Source organism: Aegilops tauschii, chromosome 7 (assembly GCF_002575655.3).
Source record: "Aegilops tauschii subsp. strangulata cultivar AL8/78 chromosome 7, Aet v6.0, whole genome shotgun sequence".
Taxonomy (NCBI): domain Eukaryota; kingdom Viridiplantae; phylum Streptophyta; class Magnoliopsida; order Poales; family Poaceae; genus Aegilops; species Aegilops tauschii.
In genome coordinates, this window is record NC_053041.3 from 422,574,812 (window position 1) to 422,593,714 (window position 18,903).

General features: G+C 53.7%; 2 protein-coding genes across 2 annotated transcripts; both read right to left on the reverse strand.

Moving 5' to 3' along the window:
* Window positions 1–15,797: 15,797 nt before the first annotated feature.
* On the reverse strand, window positions 15,798–17,217 carry LOC141027226 (uncharacterized). Its single transcript, XM_073504209.1, has 2 exons — window positions 16,879–17,217; window positions 15,798–16,502 (listed from the first exon to the last, which is right to left on the reverse strand). The coding sequence occupies exons 1-2, from the start codon at window positions 17,215–17,217 to the stop codon at window positions 15,798–15,800; spliced, it is 1,044 nt and encodes a 347-aa protein (XP_073360310.1).
* Window positions 17,218–17,223: 6 nt separating this feature from the next.
* LOC141027227 (uncharacterized) lies at window positions 17,224–18,647 on the reverse strand. The gene is made up of 2 exons (XM_073504210.1): window positions 18,383–18,647; window positions 17,224–18,317 (listed from the first exon to the last, which is right to left on the reverse strand). The coding sequence occupies exons 1-2, from the start codon at window positions 18,645–18,647 to the stop codon at window positions 17,224–17,226; spliced, it is 1,359 nt and encodes a 452-aa protein (XP_073360311.1).
* Between the last annotated feature and the right edge of the window lie 256 nt (window positions 18,648–18,903).

Sequence of the window (18,903 nt, forward strand, 5' to 3'; positions counted from 1 at the left end):
ACACAGGTTATCGAGCACTCTGACCCCCAAAGCCTCAATCTCATAATCATTCATGGGTTGAACCGCTGCTAGATTTCGAATAGTTTCTAAAGCACGTTCCGCTTCCAAATCTAAGAGATCATTCACTGAGCTGGAAATTTCACTATCGTTAGACCCTAGCGAAACTCCTAATTGGTTTGCATTATTTATAATCTCCTCATTAGAAAAATGCAAAATGGAATGAGATATGTTGACAGACATACCAGTAGTGACCTCAGCGTCACGAAGCTTGGCCGCCCTCATAGCGCACCGCTGCTGCATGTCATCAACCTCCGGCTGCTCCTGGATGCGAGCACTCATCCGTCTCCCCGCAGAAACCGGGTCAGGGATCCCACCAAAAGTAATGACCTCCTCCCGAGTAAAACCTCGCGCTGAATCCCGTAAAGGCTCAACCAAAGTTACCGGAGAAGGTGGTAGTAGGCTCCCATGCCCCACGGACGAATACCCCAAACTGAGGCTCTGAATCACAGGTGCGTCAGGATAGAGAAGTGTGGGGGCCGCCTGCCCGAGCCCTCCTCCCGATCCATCCCTCATCCCAGAGGGTAACACCGGCGCCGTAGGAACTGCGGCCATCCTGACCGCCGAAGAAGAAGGGGGGACCGGAGCCACCTGCCCCAACCCCCCCCTAGCGCCACTGGAGTTGTGGTCGCCGTAGCCGCCGCCGGAGGAGAAGAGGCCGAGGCCACCTGCCTCGGGCCGCCTCCCCCACAGCCAGCCGACGTCATCATCGCCGGCGTCGCCGGCGCCACTGGAGTCGTGGCCGTCGTAGCCGCCGCCGGAGGAGAAGAGGCTGAGACCACCTGCCTCGGGTCGCCTCCCCCACAGCCAGCCGACGTCATCATCACCGGCGTCTCCGGCGTCCGGACAAGAGGGGTGGAAGCCGAGGCCACCTGCCCCGGACTCCCTCCCCCAAGCACAACCTCTGACTGAAACGTCAACTCCGTGAACGCAAGCTCTGGGAGATCTGGGGAAAGAGAAGCCACCACAGGCTCCAACTCCCCACCTCCAACCACAGTCATCGCGGAGGGCGTCCTCACCAAGCCGCCGATCGTGGGCCTGTCAGCAGCATTAAACTCCAACATAGGAAGCATACTCTCAAACACATCATCACAATCAACCCGTTCACTCCAAAGTCTGGGAGGAGCAGAGGCTGGCTCAAAAGACCCAAAACGCAGAGACGTCATAGGCACCGAGGGAGATGATGCCGGCTCAACCCCGGCCCCATCCCCGGGTAGCTGAACAACAGGGCCTGATCCGTTAGACCCCTCTCGACTAGCCTCCTCAGTCGGTGCCCCCTTAGCACCCGCACTGTCGTCACCCTCGTGCATAACCACATCAGCCCCATTTATCGCGTCAGCAAAAAGTTCCGCATCCTCAAACTCAATCTCGAGGGGAAAAACCTCACCCCTGTAAGTCCAGTTTACCACATCAGGAACACTCACTAGAAGTCGAGCCACCCCATGAGCACGGGTAAACGCCATATCCACTTTCTCAGTTTTCCCAACCACGATGCCCATACTAGCCACAACTCGAACATCCTGAAGAGGCTTAGATGGAGCCCCGGAAAACCGCAACCAAACCTGAGTAAGAGGCCTGCCCTTAGGCTCCACCTTCTCCCACTCGTGAAATTCCAGAATGCATGTAGTGCCAGGAACTCTACACAGGCCAAAGCTCAGCAATCTCTGCAAATCATCTAAAGTTGGGAAATTAACCTTAAAAACATTAGCCTCAAGACTAAGCAGATCCCACTGGAAGTCACCTGGAGCCAGTTCCTGAAGTCTCTTCACAATTTGAGCCTCAGTCACCTCACCCTGGGTAACTTTCACAATCCCAGTGGTCAAACTCTGCGCCTCCTCCGGAATCTCTCTCGCAGCCGGGGACTCAAAGAACATCAACTCAGCACAATATACTCCATACATTGTAAGAGCCGGAACCTGATCACGCAAAAACGGGCAATCCCCAGTGTCATGTGCTGGCTTACCACAAGAATCGCACAGCTCCGCCACACACTCAGCAATGAAGTGACCCTTCTCACCACATCTATAACATAACATCTTCTCCTTCTTACGCGCCCACTTGGACGCTCTCTCTGAATCAGTCATATCGCCTGCCTCAGCTGAAACCCCAGTCGCAGGGACCTCCGCATTGGCCAGTGCCGTCACGACCTCCATCGCCTGGCTAGGCAGGTCAGTCGTCTGAACGGGATCGGCAACGACAGAGGCAGAATGGTCAACAACGACCGGCGGCGGAGGCTGTCTGTTACGGCGACCGCGACCACCACCACGTCCACCACAATTACCACGGTAGCCACCTCTCTGCCGGTAGTCTGGTCCAGACGCTCCCTCGACAAAACCACCCGGAGGGCCGAGAAAAGGCCTCTCAGCAGACCCATCACTCTGCCAGGCATAGCCACAACCACCTCCCGTGGATGAGGAGCCACGGTGTTGGCCATCTCCATAGGCATCATAACCGTCGTCCCCCCACTGTCCGCGGGGCGTATCAAAGTTCTCACTAGCCACCGAGTTCTGCCTTGTCTGCGATGGGCCCGAGCGCTTTTGCGCCGGCCTCGCGACGTAGTGCGGCGGCGGCGCGGCACGTGGCTGAGACCCGACAGGCGCAGTCATCGGCGGCCTTGGCGGAGCCGCACCGCGCCCCACAGCCATCGGCAGAGTAGCAGCCGGCGCCGGCGGTCGGAGTTCATGAGCACCGCGCCCCACAGCCATCGGCACAACAGAAGATGGCGCCTGCGGCCGGTTACCTTGAGCACCGCGCCCTGCGGCTGGCACGGCCCGCACAACCTGCGCAGGTCGCGGCCCTGGCGGGGCGCCTCGTCCAGTCACAGCCGTAGGTCGCGACCCCTGTGGCGCACCACGGCCAGTCGGCAGCACCGGCCGCTGGCCTTGTGGAACACCGCCACCACGGGCTGCCAGATGGGCTCCGGCGAGCGCCTGCTTGTTGAGGCCGGAGGCCGCAGCATCCCCCCGACCCGCCATCAGGGGAGGGATCCGAGTCGCCCGGCCCGGACCACAGCGACGGAAGCCCGATGAACCTGCGCGGCGCCTAAACCTAGGGCACTTCATCGGCGGAGAAAGAACGCACGAGGAAAACCGATCGCACGCTCGCATGCAAAGGCTGTGTGCCTCGTCGCTCGAAGAGCCTGTGGAGACCGGGTTAGCTTGGGCCTCATACCCGGCTAACTCAGGCCCACACGGAGATGTCGCCCGATGGGCCTCACACCCATCTGCCTGATCTCCCGGCCCAACCAAGCCCATCAATGAATTCAAACGTAGCCTCCTGGCTACCCCGATCGGGATCTCACCGGACGGCTGCACTACCGTCAGCTTCGGCCGCCGGCCCTTCTTCCGGCGATTGGGCACAACATTCCAATCCGAACCGAGATAATCACCAAACGTAAGGGCCGGAAGACGTACCTTTGGAAGAGGACCACGCCATGGCCGGATCGCCGTCGCCGCCGTCCTCCGGTGCACGACGCGCCGAACGATCTCGATCCTCTCCGTCTTCTCCAGTCCAGTCCTCGCCGGATCGTCCTGCAGGATTGCCTCATCTACCAACAGCGCAACCTCATCCTCAGAGTATCCACTCGTGAACACCTCGCAAATGTGATCTGAAGGCGTAGGTGACGCCGTCTCCGGCGAGCCGGCGTCCAGATGCCGGCCGCCGTCTGCGTCCTCCTCCTCGTTACTCTCCACTAGCGCCCAGAACCGTCCTCCGACTCGCCGGTCGCCGCCGGCGCCGTGGTCGCGAGACCCGTCTCTAGTCGGCCCGCTCATCCCTGGCGAACAGTAGACTTTTAGTAGTACACCGAACGAATTGCCCATCGTTGGATGAGTATCGCTCAGTATAGTGTATAGACCACACCTAAAAACCCCGCTTGTTCCACTTGTTACGAAAAATTGTCGTCCATCCGCTTCTTTCGAAAAACAGAGCTGAACTGCTCACGTGACGACGGACAGCGCCAACGGCAAACAGAAACGGGAATGCCGGGAAAGATGGAAGAAGCACGACAGGAACGTAAAAGAGAGAAAGAGCACACCCAATTATATACGAGAACAATGCCCGCATGCAGAGAACAACGCCAAGCACGTCCTAGTCGTCGGCCGATGGGCTCCAGCAAGGAACCTTCCCAAGCAGGACCTGCAAAGCAAAGGGAGAGAGAAAGGCCAATGCGTGCGGCGCCCGACGTTCAGCAGAAAATATCAAATTTATAGGAAAACGCAACCGCCTTAAGGAAAAGATCAAACAACTCACGCCGCATCCCTACTCATGACGATCCTATCACGAAACCACGTCACACTGGGTCCAGCAGACACGCCGTTGGCCACCCGGCCTCTTGCCGTCGCAACCCGGCAAATTTGACCTATAATCGAAATCAAATCACAGAATGAACTGGTTCAGAAACTATTTCACACCGCTGACCCTTTTGTGTAGCGCCCGCCACGCCGGCGCCACACCCTACGGTGCAGCGCCTAGCTCCGGGGCGTTGCACCAGTGTCCACCGTGGCAGCCCACGGGCCCGCACCCAGCAGTGCAACGCCTCCGAGCTAGGCGCTGCACCTGTAATGTGCAGCGCCCAGCCGCTAGGCGTTGCACGTGTAATGTGCAGCGCCTAGCCGCTAGGCGCTGCACTGTGACTTATCCAGCCACTTGGCTGGGCCCCCCTCCCCCTCCCCCACCCCCCCACCACATACTCTCTCACTCTCTCCCCCCTCCCCCGAGCTTTGCCCCCTCTCCCACTCTCCCCCCTCTCAAATCTTCTTCCAAATCTTGCAAATTTGAAGAATTTGTCCGTGGATTTCGAAGTCAAACCCTCCCTCAAGGTAATAATCTCCGATCCCCTTGTTTTGATCGAAGTAAAGTTCTCCCATTGCTCATTTGTTGGTAGTTTGGGGAAACCCTGGTTTAGTTTGGATCTAGAGATTTGCATGGAGATGTGAGATGTTTGTTTGCCAATTTCTATGATTAGGCTTTGTTAGTATGCTAGGGTTATTCTTATGGGTGTTCTTATGTTGGTGCTAGGTTTAGGTTTAGGGCTAGGGTTATGGTTAGGGTTAGGGTTATGGTTAGGGTTAGGGTTGTTGTTTCATATATATATTAGGGTTTGTATTCGGTGTTAATCCATGGATTAGTACTCATGGAAGCAATGTTACCTTGTGTTCATTGCTTATAGGGATGGGAAGAACATGTGTGTTTGTTCATCATGGGGACAAAGACGCCTTTTTGAAAGGCAATAAAGAACCGGACCCGGATGAGCTTGACATTGTGTTTGATAGTAGTCCTAGCTATGCGGAGCTCTTGCAACAAGTTAGGAAAGATTTGAATTGGACGGACCCTAGTGATATAATTGAGTTGGAGGGAAGGCATAATGTTGGTTTTGGAATGCACATCCGTTGGAAGACAATGCGTGTAAACTCGGAGCAACGTTGGGTTGCATACAAGGAGACGGTGGCCGAATCACTAGACAAGGCTCTTGAGTTATTTGCAACGAAGAAGGTTGAGTCAAGTTTGCATTTGGACTTGAACCGGAACCCCTCCCCTTTGGTTGCTAGTAGCCCCCCACCCTTGAAGCAAGATGAAATTGTTGAACCTCTTTTGACCCAAGAAGTGAGGCCAACATTGAGCCCATGTAGAAACAACCAAGATGAATCTTTGCAAGAGGACAACGATGAGTATGCGGACGATGACAATGAAGTTGATCTCCATGACAACAATGTGGGTGATCTCGACAAATATCATTTGCAAGAGACAATGGACCATTCCATCCCTTTTTACCGTGCATATGCATCGGACTCGGATGACGATGGTCCCGATGAACAAGTTGATGCGGAGGGGTTCACGGTGAAGGAGGCCGAAGCTTTCGAGAAGGTATTTGGTCGGGATCATCGGACTACATTGTTCAAGGATGTTAGTCTCGCGGATGAAGCCGTGGTAGATGGTGGCCAATGTGTAGCTCTTGGGGTTAGGCCAAGCTCTCACCGTGATTTGGTAGACGACCAGAACCGGATTGCTAAAGGTTCTAAGTTCGACAGCTTGTTGGATTTGAAGATGTGGCTCGACAACTACTCGGTTACGCATTATCGTCCACACAAGGTGGTGCACTCGGACGTCAATGTGCGCTACACGGTTGCATGTGCATGTGAAGATGAAAAGGAGGTCCAACTTGGACTTAAAAGAGGCCGTGGTGGTGGTAGAGGTCGTGGAAAGGAGGTCCAACAAGGAGTGGCAAGACGCCGTGGCGGTTGTCCGTGGATTGTGCGTGCAAGACCATGGAAAGGAGGTCCTACTTGGCATGTAGTGAGTTGTGTGCCAACTCACATGTGCCAAGGCAAAAGGGTGGATGGCAAGATTGTGTCCCAAGACCACAAACAACTCACGTCCGAGTTCATCGTTTACAGGCTCTCGAACTCAATATCCACACTTCCAACAATGAGCGTCCAACATGTCATTGACCTTGTGAAAGCCATCTTTCATTACCAGGTGAAATACGGCAAGGCATGGAAGGCGAAGCAAGCCGCATTTAAGATGTTGTATGGTACATGGGAGGAAGCATACAACCGAATCCCTAGGTTGTTGTTAGCCATGGCCGCGACAAACCCGGGCATGGTTCATGTGGTCGAGCCTCATGGGCACCAAACAACGGTTCATGAAGGAAGGAAAGTCAGAGTATTTGGCCGTGCTTTTTGGGCGTTCGAGCAATGTGTGAGGGCTTTCGAACATTGTAGGCCGGTCATCGCAATTGATGGCACGTTCTTGACCGGACAATACAAGGGCACCTTGTTGGTTGCGATAGCAAGTGATGCCAATAACCGGGTGTTGCCATTGGCATTTGCTTTGGTTGAGGTGGAAAACAATGACAACTGGGAGTGGTTTCTGCATCTTTTGAGGACGAAGGTGTTACCCGCTCAAAGGGAAATTTGTGTCATATCGGATCGGAATCAAGGAATTCTTAACGCCGTGGAGATTGACATTCCCGGGCATGCTCTGTTGCACCATCGATGGTGCATGAGGCACTTTTGTTCGAACTTCTATAGGGCATGTGGCCTTAAGGAGTTGGCCGATGATCTTCAAGAATGTTGTCTCGCTTTCTCCGATAAGCGCTTCGCCACTTTGTACAACAAATTGCTCGCACACAAAAAACTTGATCCCGGGGGTCAAGACTTTCTCAATAGGCACATTCAATACCGGAACAAGTGGGCACGTGCTTTTGATGAAGATGGCCGGAGATACGGTCAAATGACAAGCAATATGGCCGAATGCTTCAATAGGGTGCTCAAAGGTGCACGTGGATTACCCGTGACGGCAATAGTTCAATACACATTTGACAAGATGAATGCGTACTTTGTAAAGTACTCGATGGAAACCGATGCACAGATAGCGGGTGAGAACCCACGGAAGTACAAGTACAAGTTCCCACCCAAAGTTGATGAATGGTTGCTATTTCAATCACGGAAGGCGGACTCAGAAGAAGCTATATTATATGACAATGAGGAGTGGAAGTACGAAGTGAAAGAGCCAGGAGGAACCACAAACGATGGCCGGCAACATGGAGGTCGGGCTTTCAAGGTGTTGTTAACACAATGTGATTGCACTTGCGGGAGGCCATTGTTGCTTCATCTCCCATGCTCACATTTGTATGCCGCCGGCCGCGTTAGGAATGTGGACATCAATCACCCACGCACCGTGAGGGAGTCCCAGTTCTCAATCATGACGGTCAAGAAAACATGGGCTCCCCGCTTTCACCCATACTTTGACCAATCACAATGGCCGGAGTATCATGGAGTTCAACTATGGCCGGATCCGGAGTTGAAGGTTGTTAAACGGGGTAGACGTAAGACAAAGCGTCTTAGAGGCGACATGGACGGATGGGGCCATGGTGGGCGCCGCGAAGCGGGCAACGACCAATTCCAAGAGCCTCGTGAGAGCTCCCGTTGTGGGGAGTGCAAAGGTCATGGCCACAACAAAAGAAAATGTACGAAACCAAGGAAAAGGTCCAAGAAAAATGATGCAAGCACAAGCCAACATGGAGCTACACAAGGGAGCCAACCAAGTGGTAGCCAACCTAGTGGTCGCCAACCTAGTGGTAGCCAACCTAGTGGTAGCCAACCAAGTGGTAGCCAACAAGTGGGAAGCCAACCAAGTGGTAGCCAACCTAGTGGTAGCCAACAAGTGCCAAGGCAACCAAGTGGTACCCAACAAGTGCCTAGCCAACCAAGTGTTAGCCAACCTAGTGGTAGCCAACAAGTGCCAAGGCAACCAAGTGGTAGCCAACAATTGCCTAGCCAACCAAGAGGTCGGCAACTTGGACTTACAAGAGGCCGTGGTGGTGGTGGTCTCGGCCATTGTGGTGGAAGAGCTCGACGTGGTGGTAATGGCCGTGGTAATGGTCTTGGCCTTGGTGGTGGACTTGGCCGTGGTGATGGACAAGCGCAAGTTCATTATAGAGGAATGTTTGGATACCTAGATGGATCGTTTCCGTATGTTCCTCACTAACTATAATGTATCATATGTTCTTGTTTTTCCATATGTTCTTCTTTTTCATATTTGCTTCCATTTATTCTTATTGTCCTTACTAACCATTATGTTCCACTCATTGTAGGTATGGCGGCTTCCCAACCCAACAAACCAACGATGAAGGAGGATGGCGAAGATGAGATGGCCGGATGGTGGGAGAAGGCGGCGAAGAAGCTTAGAGAGGAGGATGCAGCCAAGCTAAAGAAGAAGAAGGAAGGAGCTTGAGAAGGAGAGGAAGCGAAAACAGAGTGCGGCAAATGCGATGCGCGCTAGGGAGCAAGCGTTGATGAGGCAAGTTGAGGAGGCACAGAAGAAGCGTCAACAAGATTTTGAAGAAAGAACCATGAAGCTTTGGGCAATTGCAGCTGAAAAAGAAGAGAGGGACAAGCAGATATTCATGGAGAGGGTGGTTAAGGAGGCTCACCTCATAAGAAAAAGGGAGGAGGAAGAGGAAGAAGAAGAAGGGAAAGGGGCCTTCCTCTACGCAATAGAGCTATGTCTCCTCTTCGATTTGCTTGTGAACTACTATGTCTCCTCTTCGATTTGGTTGTGAACTACTGTGTGCCGTGAACTACTATGTCTCCTCCTCGATTTGGTTGTAAGAACTACTATGTGCAGTGAACTACTATGTGTCCTCCTTGATTTGGTTGTAAGAACTACTATGTGCGGTGAACTACTATGTGTCCTCCTTGATTTGGTTGTACGAACTACCATGTGTCGTGAAGTAGTATGTGTTATGAACTACTATGTGTCGTGAAGTACTTGGACGCTGCAATGTACCATGTGGCGCCTAGCTGCTGTTGCTCTCTGGATAGCTAAAAAATTCACTAAGTCCAAGTCCAAGTGCCTCAAACTGTAAAGTACCTTCTGTTCTGGCTGCATAGCTACAGACTAGTGCAGCGCCTAGCTACGAGGCGCCACACTGTACAGTGCAGCGCCTGCGGGCTAGGCGCTGCACTGTACAGTGTGGCGCCTCCTAGCTAGGCGCTGCACAAGCACTTAGCGAAATTTTTGCCTGAAACTGTAGGCATACCTTCTGTTGGTCTTCTGGATAGGTGCAGACATGTGCAGCGCCTAGCACGGAGGCGCCACACTCTATAGTGCAGCGCCTGCGCCCTAGGCGTTGCACTGTAGTGTGCGGCGCCTGCGTGCTAGGCGCTGCATATGTCTGCACCTATCCAGAAGAGCAACAGAAGTTTGGCTAGTTACAGACATATGCAGCGCCTAGCACGGAGGCGCCACACTCTATAGTGCAGCGCCTGCGAGCTGGGCGTTGCACTGTAGAGTGCGGCGCCTCCGAGCTAGGCGCTGCACATGTCTGTAGCTATCCAGAAGACCAACAGAAGTTTGGCTAGTTACAGACATATGCAGCGCCTAGCACGGAGGCGCCACACTCTATAGTGCAGCGCCTGCGAGCTGGGCGTTGCACTGTAGAGTGCGGCGCCTCCGAGCTAGACGCTGCACATGTCTGCAGCTATCCAGAAAGGAACAGAAGGTTGGCTAGTTACAGACATATGCAGCGCCTAGTACGGAGGCGCCACACTCTATAGTGCAGCGCCTGCGAGCTGGGCGTTGCACTGTAGAGTGCGGCGCCTCCGAGCTAGGCGCTGCACATGTCTGCAGCTATCCAGAAAGGAACAGAAGTTTGGCTAGTTACAGACATATGCAGCGCCTAGCACGGAGGCGCCACACTCTACAGAGCAGCGCCGGCGAGCTAGGCGTTGCACTGTAGTGTGTGGCGCCTGCGTGCTAGGCGCTGCACAAACACTTAGCAATTTTTTGCCTGAAACTAGAGGCCTACCTACTGTGCCTCCTTCCCCCCTCTACTGGGTCTTTTTCAGCCACAGTTCTTTCAGCCACAGTTCAACAACTAGTATAACAAACATTCAGGTACGACATCATTTCTCCAAGTATAACAAACAAGGTTTCCCAAAAGACTTCATTTCATAGAAATGACCATCACAACAAGTTCCAGTTTACCATAGAGGTACCACCACTCCAAGTTCAACGACATAAAAGGTACGACCACTCCATGTTCAACGACATAACAAATCGCACTCGAAGTTCAACATTATAAAAAAACTAAGATGACTAGTGCTTTCCACGCTTGCTGGGTCCTCCCCCCCTCTTGACGCTTATCTTCTTCACCTTCCTAGGAAGAGGAACACGCTCCGGCTCCGGCTCCGCCTCCGGTTCGACATCGTCATCCAAATAGTCATCCAAAGCCGCCATTCGCGAGGTGCCCACCGTCCTTTTGCCTCTTTGGGTGAAGTCTTCAGGTGTGTACTTGTTGATTCCCCTCCTAGGCTTCAACTCGTATGCAGACCGAGCCCGGTACGTCCCCAAGGTCATATCATCAGCAACCTATGCATCAACAAAAGATATGGAAAGACCGTGTGTGAGGATATAGTTAGCAATGCATCAACAAATGGATATATATCGTCATGCCATACCTCTTGGGTGACCCCACCCACATCCTCATCCGTGAAAGGTTCACCATGTCTCTGCCCCGAAGCGGGATCTGATGGTGTCGCCGACCTAGACCGTTCAGGTGATACATACTCGGGGTCACGACAACCGAAAAGGTTTGATAGCCGCCTTAACTTTTGGCCCTGGCGCTGCAACATGTACAAGTGAATGAGACATGGAACGTACCAACAAATGTTAAGTGCTAGTTTGAAGGAGATGTGAACCTTAATGAATTCTCGAAGTGCACCTTCCCCATCGCTTTTGCCAGCCGGGGTTGTTTCCAGAATAGTCTCGGTCTCGTCAGCTGCTTTCTTGATCTGGGCACGCTATGAACAGAAACAGTATCAAAGTGTTAGGCAAGCGAAGATGTGAAAAGTGCGAATGGAAAAGCAAAAAGGGCTAACCACAAAGTTCATCATTGGAGCTGAAGGGATGACCGAGTTGCCTTTCCTGACTAATGCGTTGTACTGGTGCTAGGCTACCTCATCAAAAACGGTAGGTTCCTCCAGAATCTCCTCAGCATACGCCGGCTGGCATACCTCCACACGGTTACTTGCAAGAAACCATGTGAGATAGTTGTTGAACGCATCCGGGCAGTGCTCACGAAGCTGGGCTCGTTTTCCAGCCCTTGCTTGCTCCACACTAAGAGCGAACTGCACGACATACTTCCTGTGATGGCTGGCCCAATCCTTGATCTTCCACTGCTTTTTCCTATCCAACCTGCAAGTTAGAAACAAGATATTAGCATCATCGAAACCGTCGAGAAGCTGCTAAGTGCTCAAGGTTAATTATATCTTATGCGTGTAGCAACTTGTCCGTGTCCTCCCACTCCGGCGGGTGTGACTGGAACAAACCAAACTGCCGGAACACCCGATGTGGCAGGTGAAGCTCAACCGCCCAGTTGCATATCAGTGGGCACCGCATATGCCAGAGATCCCTATCCCTAATGCACATCGGATTAAGCCTGAACTCTATAGGGTTACCAAAACTCTCTCCTTTTCCATACGGCTCCCATTCCACCTGCAAAATGGGATTCAATGCAAAATTGATATCGAGTGAAGATACAAGCATGATAATCACTTATGCAAGGTCGGTTCACCTGCTCAGGCGTGATGGCGTCCAGCTCGCTCTTGTACAACTTGTACATTATAGAGGGATCATCCGTCGTCTCATTTAACACATCCCACTTGTAAGCCCAAGTGGGGAGCCGTAGTGGGTCGTCTTTATCGTCCCAATCCTCGTACTTCACGGTCTTAGGTCGTCCAACCGGCAAACGCTCCCAGCTCCATATGGAAAGTGCGAGCAGACAACCACCAATACCTCCAGTGTGCCTACAACTGGCATCGTCCAACTGCACATAAAAAAGAACATGGTCAAATTTGCCGCAAAAGCGCATTGATAATGTATCAATGAAGTGAAAAGGAAACAACTTCATACCTGTCGATACAAGTAAGCTAGTGTCGCCGAACCCCAACTCCATTTGCTATCGAAGACGGTCAACGCCTTCAGCCACATCCATGGAGCATTCTTGCCGGTGCCATCAGCAAACATTGTCCTCGATACCACGTACCACATGTAGACACAAGCATAAGTCTTCACCATGTCCTCATTAGCATCATCGGGGCAATGAGCGAAGTGCGATGATATCCACGTGAAAGTAGCGCCCGCTGCGACTCTTTCCTTCTTCTTATCTTCCCTTTCTGGCTCCCGAGGCTCCGGAGGAACCATACCGATAAGGGCTTGCATCTGCGCGCGCCACCCTTCAGAATCGGTGTTCATACATAAAGGATTGCCATCGATAGGAAGACCGGTGATCATAGCGATATCCTGCAGCGTCACGGTCATCTCCCCGGTCCGAAGATGGAAAGTGTGTGTCTCCGGCCTCCAATGATCAATAAGCGCGGTGGGTGCTGCAACATTGTTGGGTGGCGTCGACCGGCGGACCAACTCAATGAAAGGGAGAAGTCCTGCCTCCCTAACATAAGGTGTGTACCGCTCATCATAGCTCATCCCTCCAAGGCTGATCCCGTGAGACCGAAGCTTCAGAGGTGCAAGCTCCTACAAACAAACAAATCATAACATTATATATGGGGCATTTGTGTTTGAACAAACATACGAAATTCATAACACCGGCCACTTTCAGTATTACCCGCTGCTGCACCGCCATAGCGTACGACCGGTGTTGATGGTCCCAGTGATCATCGAGAAGCCAAACCATCCTAACAATTTCAACAAAGCATTCATGTCAACACGATTATCTTTTCAATTCAAAAAAACTAAAGTAGGCCTACTACATGCAAGATCCAAAGCATATGGTGCTTCCCCCTACTTGGGCCTACTTCATACAAATAACATGTCAATCTATGTATCCAAACTATAACATGTCAATCTACTTCTCCATACAAATAACATGTCAATCTACTTCTCCATACAAAAAACATGTCAATCTATGTATCCAAACTATATAAATAACATGTCAACCTATCTATCCAAACCACATTCTCATCTAACAAAGGTTCCCCAAATCTAATATACGCAAGATTCAAACAAAAGTTGCCCAAATCTAATACATGCAAGATTCAAACAAGGGTTCCCCAAATCTTCAAAACATAGTATTTTCTATAGATAGAAAGAAGGGGATCGGAGGAGAGTACCTTCTACGATGGATTGGTGAACAAATGCACGGACCAAATCGTCGGATCGGAGGGATTTGGGAGAGGGGATTGAGAGGGGCAGTGCAGATGGCCGCCGCCCTTTTTTCTGTAACTGCCAATGGTGGGGGAGGAGAGGGCTGGCGCGTTTGCATATAAGTCACAGTGCAGCGCCTACGGCTAGGCGCTGCACATTACACGTGCAACGCCTAGCGGCTAGGCGCTGCACATTACAGGTGCAGCGCCTAGCTCGGAGGCGTTGCACTGCTGGGTGCGGGCCCGTGGGCTGCCACGGTGGACACTGGTGCAACGCCCCGGAGCTAGGCGCTGCACCGTATGGTGTGGCGCCGGCGTGGCGGGCGCTACACAAAAGGGTCAGCGGTGTGAAATAATTTTCGAACCAATTCATTCTGTGATTTGATTTCGATTGTAGGTCAAATTTGTCAAATTTGCCTCGCAACCCCTGGTCGGATGGCCCTCAATGTCAAATGGCCTGTCGTTGTAGCCCCTAGTCAGACGTCCCAGTGCAACTACCTAGAACGAACCATCTCGAGTCGGGCACAACCCGACCGGGGCAAAGGACGCTGATAGCTTGGACCGAGCTCCCCCGGCACATGCAGAGCAGCGCCTGAGATAGCGCACGCAGACATGACCAAAACCCACCACATGACGGTGGCCCCAGGCCTCGCATGCCTGATCCTAACCGAGGCAAAGGACATTGACAGGAGGAACGCTTGGGGCAACACACGAGAGAGGGCCTACGCTGGCGCGACCGAAAACACCCTATGATGGTGGCTCGACCATGCCCGCGGTCAACCCGCCATGGACCCCGAGGCAAGCCGGCCGGGTGTGCACCGTTCGGATAGTTCAGACGGCACAGAGCCCTAGGGAGCCATTCACGGGAGGAGAGCGCTAAACTGGTTGCCTGTCCAAGAAAATACGGTGCAACTTTGGACCTAACTGAAGATGAAATTTCAACTTTGACTACGCACTCCCTCTGTTAAAGAATATATATAGCGTTCAGAACATGGCATGATTCAATGTGAGCCCAACTTTGATTGTTTCATTTCACATGTTAGATCAAAAATCATAATTTCCAATATTATTTAGAACCTTATTTACCCAAAAAGGCTTTCGCCCCGCTTTATAAATAAAGCAAACCACCACAGCCAAACGATACACATAAGTTCACCCACACACACAGTCGCACAGATAAAGAGTACGAATAGGTTCTGCTGAGGGCACAGCTCAACAAGCCCAAAAGAGAAAAACAAAGAAACGGCTGCGGGACAACCGCAACCGCAACATCAGAGGGGAGCTAATCTGGCTCGGGCGGTGGCGGAGGGAGCGGCGGCGCCAAGCGGAGGGCCATCGCGCGAAGGTCGGAGATGATGGTGGTGATGGCGTCTCGGTCCTGGTGATGGCTAAGCGGCCGCTAGAGCTGCAAATAACCACATAATTTGAACACAGCATCAGTAGCGCGTCGGAGAGGAACCCGCTGAATGACAAGCTTATTACGCACAGTCCAGATCGTCCAGGCGAGAACCCAAATGAGCAGCCACCTAATGTGGTGGCCCGATGGGGGTGGCCTGGATCTCGGCAAGGAGGTCAGGGAAGTTGGTGTTGCACCAAACCCCACCGATCACCTCACGGAGGCAACCCCAAAGGAACTGGGCAGACACGCACGAGAAGAAGATGTGATTCAAAGTTTCTTCCGTCCCGCAAAGGGGGCATAGACCGTCACCCGGACCATGACGCTTAATCACCTCCACGCCAGAGGGAAGACGGCCACAGATCCATTGCCACATGAAAATCCTGATCTTGAGTGGCAGACGGATGGTCCAGATATACTCGAAGATAGCCGGGCTAGGAGAAGGGGCAATGGCGCGGTATAAGGACTGCGTGGAGAAGCGGCCTGAAGGTTCCAGGCGCCAAGACAACCGGTCAAGAGGCTGAGAGAGGTCAGGCTCATGAAGAGTGACGGCATCAAGGAGATCGTGCCAAGCGGCGACTTCCGGGGGGCCAAAAGGCCGCCGGAACGCGAGACGCCCTAAGTCAATAAGGGCCGTCTCAACGAAAATCCTCGGGTCAACGGCGATGGAGAAGAGGTCAGGGAATCTCGCAACGAAGGGGAGGTCCCCAGCCCAGCGGTCTAGCCAAAACAGCGTGGATGACCCAGTTCCGACGGAGGACCGGTAGGAGCTGAATGACAGATTGCCAGAACTGGGACCCTCCGGTCCGGGCGCAGAAGGCGAGGGGTTGACCACGCAGGTATTTCTGGCGCACGATCTGCAACCACAGGCCGCCATCGCCATTCGCAATGCGCCAGAGCCGATGAGTGAGGAGTGCCAGGTTCATGCGCTTGGAGGACATGATACCAAGACCACCTTGATCCCGGGGCTTGCAGATTTCAGACCAGCGCACCATATGGTACTTTTGCTTGTCGCCCTCGCCCGCCCAATAGAACCGGGCCTGGACCGAACCAATCTCATGGTGGAGAGTCTCGGGGAAGCTGTAGAAGCTCATGATGAATAGGAGGAGTCTGGAAAGGGACAAGTTGATGAGGATCGTACGAGCCGCCTTAGAGAGCCAACGACCCTGCCACGGCTCGATGCGGTGTTGGAGCTTGAGCACCGAGGGCCGTAGGTCGGCCACGGTCAGGTGGGAGTCACTAATGGGGACCCCCAGGTAGGTAGTGGGGAATGTCCCCAACCGACAGTTAAGCCGGTTAGCGATGCTCTGGCTCTCATCGGGCGAATAGCCCAGAATCATCACCTCGCTTTTATCAAAATTTATTCTGAGGCCTGACAGGTGCTGGAAACACAGCAGGAGGAATTTGAGGTTCGAGATCTCAGGCGTCGAGCCTTGGACCATGATGATGGTGTCATCAGCGTATTGGAGAAGGGAGACGCCTCCTCCCTCCACCAAGTGCGGGGTAATGCCTAGTATGTGGCCGGGCGGCCTTGGCCTTATCCAGGATCGAGGCCAAGGCATCAACCACCATATTGAACAGAAACGGGGAAAAGGGGTCACCCTGCCTAACCCCACAGGAAGTGGGGAAGTAGGGCCCGATTTCCCCGTTGATGTTCACCGCGGTATGGCCGGAAGACACCATCTGCATGACCCGGGTCACCCAGCGATCATCGAACCCTTTTCTAAGCAGCACTTCCCGAAGGAAGGGCCAACTAACCGTGTCATAGGCATTATGGAAATCAATCTTCAGGAAAACCGCCTTGAGGTTTTTGGATCGCACCTCATGCAGGATTTCATGGAAGACTAAGACCCCATCCAAGATATATCGGCCCTGAATGAAGGCGGATTGATTCGGGTGGGTTATGCGGTCAGCTAAAGGGGCCACCCTATTGGCGTACCCCTTGGCAAGGATGCGGAAGATCACATTGATCACCGTGATAGGGTGGAACTGGCGGATGTCGGAGGCGCCCGGGACCTTGGGGATCAAAGTGATAATGCCATAGTTGAGGCGCTTGAGGTCGATGGAACCGACATAAAACTCCTCGAAGATGGCCATGATCTCCTATTTGATGGCGGGCCAGAAGGTCTGAAAGAACTTAACTGGCAAGCAGTCAGGACCCGGGGCGGATGATGGGTTCATCCCTTTAATTGCCAGCCACACTTCCTCCTCAGAGAACGGGGCCGTGAGAGCCGCATTGTCCGCGGCCGAGACACACTGCGGTCCAACCCAGATGTGTGGCGCAAGAGCTAAGCCCCCCCTAGGGGGGGCTGCAAACACGGCACGGATGTCAGCGGGCCGCTGGAGGAGCGCCGCGCCATCCCACAGAAGGGGAATGGTATTACGTCGCCGCCGGCCATTGGCGATTGCCTGGAAGTAGGCGGTGTTGGCGTCACCCTGGAGAACCCACTTTTGGGTACCTCGAAGGCGCCAATACGCCTCCTCGTCGGTGTATATGACCATAAGCTGGTCTTCAAGGTCATAACGCTGCATCCACTCGTCAGGAGAGAGGCCCACCGAGTCGGCCCGAAGATGCAGGGCCTGAATGGAGTCAAGGAGGGCCTTTTTGCGGAGACGGAGGTCCCTTCCGAGATTCGCGCCCCAGCCCTTCATGAACTGACGGGCGCGCTTGGCGCAGAAGTGCCAGTCATCCACCGCCGAGATGGATCGGTTAGATGCAAGGCGGGCTTCCAGCCAGCGGCCGTGCACAGCCTCAACGAAACCGTTCTGGTTAAGCCAGAACGTCTCGAAGCGAAATCTGGGGGCAGAGGGAGGGCATTCATCCAGAGAGGATAGAAGAAGGGGAACGTGGTCCGAGCCAATACGGGTGATGGCGCGGAGGGAGGCAAGGGGGCACCTCAACTCCCACTCAGGAGAAACCAAGACCCGATCCAGCACAGAGAGCGTTGGGTCGGCCTGGCGATTGGTCCAGGTGAACCTAGCACCAATCCTATCTAATTCCCGCAACCCGAGGTCCGCAATACAATCGTTGGACAACTGCATGCGCGGGAAGTTAACTAAGCCGTTATTCTTGTCCTCCGCAGAGCGGAGAAGGTTGAAACCGCCACCGACGACGACCGGGAAGCGGTCCGCGGATACCTTCCTCGAGAGCTCGTCGAGGAAGGACACCGAGCGACTGTGGTCGGCGGGGCCATAGACTATAATGATCTCCCACTTAAGTTCAGCGCGCTCTCGAAGACTTCCATGCTCACAAAGAACTCACCCCTGTCCATGCTCCCAACCTCAAAGGTGGCATCCTTGACACCTAATAGGATGCCACCAGAGTGCCCGGCGATCCCACTAGAAGGGAGCCAATGCCAGGCAAACAGGTGGGAGCTCAGGCGCTCAAGCTCGGCCAGGGTGAAGTCGGTTCGCATGGTCTCTTGGATTGCAACTATGTCAATGTGCTCGTCACGAATATATTCGATGAGTTGGCGGCGACGACCATCCTGGCCGAACCCGCGGATGTTCCAGAAGAGGGTCCGCATCAAACCGCCATTGAGGGGCTGCTTGACCCCAGGACACGAGAAGCGCTCTGCGCGCGGAGGGCGGCGGTGCGAGACCGGGTGCGGCCCCGAATCTCCAGGGGGGCGGGAGCCGCCGGACGGGATGACTGGGGGTCCGGGGTAGGGCCGCTAGCCTCTGAGGAGGAGGAGGCCAGGCGGGCACGGGTCTCGGCCAGCCGGCCATCCAGGATTTCCCGGGCGCGGATGGCCTCGACCTGGACTAAGGGGGAGCAACTTC